Source organism: Indicator indicator, unplaced genomic scaffold, assembly GCF_027791375.1.
Source record: "Indicator indicator isolate 239-I01 unplaced genomic scaffold, UM_Iind_1.1 iindUn_scaffold_61, whole genome shotgun sequence".
Classification (NCBI taxonomy): Eukaryota; Metazoa; Chordata; class Aves; order Piciformes; family Indicatoridae; genus Indicator; species Indicator indicator.
In genome coordinates, this window is record NW_026539192.1 from 159,934 (window position 1) to 165,933 (window position 6,000).

The 6,000-nt window shown below is 61.8% G+C and overlaps 1 protein-coding gene across 1 annotated transcript in view; it reads right to left on the bottom strand.

The window, feature by feature from the left end:
- FAIM2 (Fas apoptotic inhibitory molecule 2) overlaps nt 1–4,657 on the bottom strand; it is a 28,108-nt gene extending 23,451 nt beyond the window's left edge. The window contains exons 1-2 of the mRNA XM_054398501.1: nt 4,643–4,657; nt 1,029–1,209 (exon numbers count right to left, since the gene is read on the bottom strand). Of these exons, the coding sequence (XP_054254476.1) occupies nt 1,029–1,209; nt 4,643–4,657 (196 nt within the window). The remainder of the gene's footprint in view (nt 1–1,028; nt 1,210–4,642) is intronic.
- Between the last annotated feature and the right edge of the window lie 1,343 nt (nt 4,658–6,000).

Genomic DNA, 6,000 nt, shown 5'->3' on the forward strand with positions numbered 1-6,000 from the left:
AGGACTTTGAGGGCTGGAGCAGGGCCAGAGAAGGGCAAGGGAACACCAAGACCCCCAAAAATCACCTTAGCAATGCTCCAGGCTGGGGGCAGAGGGGCTGAGAGCTGCCCAGTAGGAAAGCAGCTGGGGAGAGGTTGGTGCCAGCAGCTGGAGAGGAGCCAGGGGGTGCCCAGGTGGGCAAGGAGGGCAGCAGCAGCCTGGCAGGGAGCAGCAATGGTGTGGGCAGCAGGAGCAGGGCAGGGATTGTGCCCCTGGCTGGGCACTGGGCAGGGCACAGCTGCAAGGCTGGGGGCAGGGTTGGGCTCCTGAGGGCCAGAAGGACTTTGAGGGCTGGAGCAGGGCCAGGGAAGGGCAAAGGGAGCTGGGGAAGGGTCTGGAGAAGAGGGCTGGGGAGGAGCAGCTGAGGGAGCTGGGGGGGTTGAGGCTGGGGGAGAGGAGGCTGAGGGGAGACCTTCTGGCTCCCTGCAAGTGCCTGAGAGGAGGCTGGAGCCAGGGGGGGTTGGGATCTCCTGTCCTGAGTGGTGGCACAAGAGGAGATGGCCTCAGGGTGCCCCAGGGCAGGTTCAGGTTGGCCCTGAGGGGAAACTTCTCCCCTGGAAGGCTTCCCAAAGCCTGTCCCAGGCTGCCCAGGGAGGTGGTGGAGTCTCAGCAGCTCCTTTGGAAGCTGGAGGCTGGGGGGCTGCTGCCTGCAGAGCCAGAAGCATTGCTCCAGGGCTGCCCCCAGCAAAGGCAGGTGGCAGGGAACTGGGAGAGAGGATTTGTTCCTGCCCTGGCACTGGGAGGCAGATCAGGGGCAGGGCACTGGAGCCCAGCTGCAGCTCTGGGAGGTGGCAGGTTGGTAGGACATGGCCCTGCAGGGCTTCCAGAGGTAGAGCTCCACCATGGACCACCCTGGACACCTCCTCCCTGGCTCCTCTCATCTCTCCAAGCCTGGGGTGAGGACCAATCTCTGCAGCCCCACCCCCTCCCCTTCCATCCCCCACCTTCTGCAGGGGGCTGACCTTGGGCACAGCCCCAGGAGGACTTACTGGGGTCGACATAAGCCCAGCTGGGGTGAAGTGGGACCGAGGGGGGAGGAGAGTAAGCAGCAGACTTCATCCCTTGCCCTGCTGTGGCCTCCTCATAGGTGGGAGGAGCTGGTGGGGCTGTGGCATTCTCCTTCTTGGCCCCCTGCCCCTCAGAGCTGGGGGGTTTGCTGTTCACAGAGACCTGCAGAGAGAGGAAGGGAGGAGGAAGGTTGGGCTGAAGCCAGCAGAGAAACTGGGAAGGGAAGCCTGCAGGGCATGGGCCCAGGGCTGGGGGTCCCCTCCCCTGGCTGGGCACCCCCCAGCTGCCCTGGGCTGGCAGTGCCCTCACCCCTGCAGCCCCAGGGAGGAGCAGCAGAGCTTGGTGAGCAAACCCTCAGAGTGTTCAGTGCCAACCAAGCAGAGCTCCTGGGGCTCCCAACTTCTCCTGGGCCCCCCGGGGTGCCCCCAGGTTCCTGTGACCCTCTGAGGAGCATCCAAACCTCCTCTGCCTTCCAACCTGCTTCTGGTTCAGCTTCCAAACCTCCTCTGCCTTCCAACCTGCTTCTGGTTCAGCTTCCAAACCTCCTCTGCCTTCCAACCTGCTTCTGGTTCAGCTTCCAAACCTCCTCTGTCTTCCAATCTGCTTCTGGTTCAGCTTCCAAACCTCCTCTGCCTTCCAATCTGCTTCTGGTGCAGCTTCCAAACCTCCTCTGCCTTCCAACCTGCTTCTGGTTCAGCTTCCAAACCTCCTCTGCCTTCCAACCTGCTTCTGGTTCAGCTTCCAAACCTCCTCTGCCTTCCAACCTGCTTCTGGTTCAGCTTCCAAACCTCCTCTGCCTTCCAACCTGCTTCTGGTTCAGCTTCCAAACCTCCTCTGCCTTCCAACCTGCTTCTGGTTCAGCTTCCAAACCTCCTCTGTCTTCCAATCTGCTTCTGGTTCAGCTTCCAAACCTCCTCTGCCTTCCAATCTGCTTCTGGTGCAGCTTCCAAACCTCCTCTGCCTTCCAATCTGCTTCTGGTTCAGCTTCCAAACCTCCTCTGCCTTCCAACCTGCTTCTGGTTCAGCTTCCAAACCTCCTCTGCCTTCCAACCTGCTTCTGGCTGAGCTTCCCCTCCAGAGCAGGGGATCCTGAGCCCCTCTGCAGCTTGAGGAGCTCCTCCTCCTCCTCAGCAAGTCCTCTCTGCTTTGCCCCCTCCCTTGCCCCCCAAAACTTCTGCTTTTGGCTCATTCCCCTGAGCCCTCCTGGAGGCTCAGCCTTGCTGCTTTCTGTAGCTTGAAGATGCAGCTGAGGGCCACAGGATCCCAGGGCCTCAGGCTGTGAAATGCCACCCAGGAGGCCACCTGAGAACCTGCTGCTCCTTGGCAACATGACCCAAGTGACCTCCCAGCTCTTTGTCACCCTGGGCTGGGGGTGGGGGTGTCACATTCCCAGCCTGGCAGCCTGCCCTTGCTGCCAAGGGAGGAGCTCTGGAGCGATGCAGCCCCACCTGGGGGGCACAAGGAGGGTCTGGAGGGGTCCCAGGGCAGCCAGCACCCAGAGGAGGTCCTGCCAGCAGCCAGGGGCCCCCAGCCCATGGCACCAAAGCAGAGTTGGTGACTCAAGGCCATAGAGAGGGGAGGGGGGGGGGGGAAGGGGGAGGGTAGCTCCCAGCTCAGAGCATGGCCAAGGGGACATGAGGCAGGTGACCTCCCAGCTCTTTGTCACCCTGGGGGTCACACTCTGAGCCTGGCATCCTGCCCCTGCTGCCAGCAGAGGTGCAGGGTGGGGACTGGCACCATGCCAGTGACATCTCCAGGGATCACAGGATCACAGGGATTATAGGATCACAGGGGTGACATCTCCAGGGATCACAGGATCACAGGGATCACAGGATCACAGGGTGACTTGATCACAGGGGTGATGTCTCCAGGGATCACAGGATCACAGGGATCATAGGATCACAGGGCTAACATCCTAATGGCTCACCAGATCACAGGGATCACAGGATTGCAGAGCTAACATCCACAGGGATCACAGGATCACAGGGATCACAGAGCTAACATCCACAGGGATCACAGGATCACAGAGCTAACATCCACAGGGATCACAGGATCACAAGATCACAGAGCTAACATCCACAGGGATCACAGGATCACAGAGATCACAGGATCACAGGGATCACAGAGCTAACGTCCCCATGGACCACAGGGATGCAAGGCTGGAAGCAGAGTCCAGCAGGAAGCAGCAAGCAGCACAGAGGCTGTGAGAAGGTCCTGCAGGGGAAGAGAGCTCTGGAAGCAAAGCAGGAGGCACAGAGCTGCAGCCCCTGAGCTCTGCCAGCTGCCAGCCATGGCCCTCAGCCTGGCCCTCACCACACAGCCCTTGGGTGCAGCAGGATCCAACCCAGGGAGCTGCAGGATCCTTCCCAGGGAGCTGCAGGATCCAACCCAGGGAGCTGCAGGATCCTACCCAGGGAGCTGCAGGATCCAACCCAGGGAGCTGCAGGATCCTACCCAGGGAGCTGCAGGATCCAACCCAGCGAGCTGCAGGATCCTTCCCAGGGAGCTGCAGGATCCAACCCAGGGAGCTGCAGGATCCTTCCCAGGGAGCTGCAGGATCCAACCCAGGGAGCTGCAGGATCCAACCCAGGGAGCTACAGGATCCTACTCAGGAGCTGCAGGATCCTTTCCAGGGAGCTGCAGGATCCAACCCAGGGAGCTGCAGGATCCTGCCCAGGGAGCTGCAGGATCCAACCCATGGAGCTGCAGGATCCTGCCCAGGGAGCTGCAGGATCCTGCCCCAAAATCCAGCACTCCTGCTCCCAGAGCATTGGGGAACCCCAAAACCCACAACTCCCTGCTCCCAGAGCTCTGAGGAGCTCTGGTTGGGATCTCTGAGGAGCTCTGGTTGGGATCTCTGAGGAGCTCTGGTTGGGGTCTCTGAGGGGTTCTGGTTGGGATCTCTGAGGGGGTCTGGTTGGGGTCTCTGAGGAGCTCTGGTTGGGGTCTCTGAGGGGTTCTGGTTGGGGTCTCTGAGGAGCTCTGGTTGGGGTCTCTGAGGGGTTCTGGTTGGGATCTCTGAGGAGCTCTGGTTGGGATCTCTGAGGAGCTCTGGTTGGGATCTCTGAGGGGGTCTGGTTGGGGTCTCTGAGGAGCTCTGGTTGGGGGCTCTGAGGATCCAAATCTCCCTGGTCTTAGAGCATTGGGGACCCCCAAACCCCACAGCCCCTTGGGCTCAGAGCATTGGGGACCCCAAAACCCACAGCCCCTTGGTCTCGGAGCATTGGGGACCCCCAGAAATCATCTCCCTGGAGCAGGAAGGAGATGCTCAGATGCCAACTGCTGACAGCTGGGGGCAGGGATGGGGAAGCACAAATCCCCTCCACGAGCTCCCTGCCACCCAGCATGGGTCGGGGGGAAGCAGCCAGGGCTCCAAGACCCCCAGGAGAAGCAGCCCTCAGCCTCTCCATCCTCCTCCTCCCCCATCCCCCCATCACCCGGGGCAGGACTGTGCCGTTGGTACCCAGCTCCCCCCCCTGCACCCAGCAGCTGCCTTGGGTCCTTCAGTGCCTTCCTGCAGCCCACTCCCCCCCGCTCCAAAGGTGCAATAATTCCACGAGTGGGGCGGGGACCCCTCCCCCACCCCCCAACCTACCTTCCCCTGGGTCATGGCTCCTCGGAAGGATGCTGCCGGCCCCTGCCAGCAGCAGCAGGAGGCACAGGGCCGTAGCTGAGCACCAACCTCCTCCCCAGGTCCCCCTCAGCCCCCTCTCTTAGGGATGGTTTTGGTGCAGCCTCCTGCCGCTGCCTCCCTTGATGCCTTTCAGCTTCTAGCAACATCCACGGAGCAGCGGCGCCGGAGGGAGGACCCCGACTGTACCATCGCCAGGCTGCAGCACAGGGGGAATCCGGGGAAGAAAGGGGGAAAAAGGGAGCCACGGCCACGGGCAGCACTGGGCAGGACGCTGGGACACTGGGAATGACGCTGGGACACCGGGAAGGACGCTGGGACACAGCACAAAGGAGGCAGCAGCAAGGTCCCACGCCGTGGGCATGGGAAGCACCACCCCGGGGGATGCTGAAGGAGGCTTTGCTGCAGCATCTCTGGGCTGCTGCACCTCAGAGCCACCAGGGACCTGCAGCTCCCACAGCTGGAGGCTCCCCTGGGGCAGGGGAAAAGGCTCTGAGCAGCAGCAGGGACCCCACACAGCTCTGGGTCCCCTCCTGAGCCTTTTCCAGGGGAGGAAGGGGCCAAGGCCAAGTGACCCCACAGGTGTTGTCCTCTCTGGATCAAGGCAAGCCCCACCTGGGGGGCACAGGGAGGGGGTTGGAGGGGTCCCAGGGCAGCCAGCAGCCAGATGAGGTCCTGTCCAGGCAGACCACCAGCAGCCAGGTGTCCCCAGCAGCCCCCAGCAGCACAGCAGTGGTGGTGATGGATCAAGGCCATGGCTGAGTGCAGCTCCCAGCTCAGGGCATGGCCAAGGGAATGAGGCTTTGCCCCCCAGGGTGGTAGGACTGGCCTGGAATTGTGCCAGGGGAGGCTCAGGTTGGCCATGAGGAACAATTTCTGTGCTGCAAGAGTGGTCAGGGACTGGCCCAGGCTGCCCAGGGAGGTGGTGGTGGAGTCCCCATGCCTGGAGGGGCTCCAGAACCCTGTGGCCATGGCACTTGTGGCCATGGTGTGGTGGCCATGGAGGCCTTGGGTTGATGTTGGACTCAATGATCTTGGAGGTCTCCTCCAACCCAAACCATCCAATGAAGGGCACAGGGAGATGGAGACCTCTCCTCTTGCACCACAGGCAGCAGGAGAGAGGGGAACAAAGAGTTGGCTCCTTGCACAGTGAGGTACTTCAGATGGGCAGGAGATGTTCCAGGGCAGGAGAAGAGGAAGGCAACACAAAGAGAGGACAAACAGAGCACACCCTGTGCCCAAACACAGCCAGGGCCAGGCCTGTGCTGAGTGACAGCTGCCAGCAGAGCTGCCCTGCACCCTTCCCACGAGAAGAAAGCACA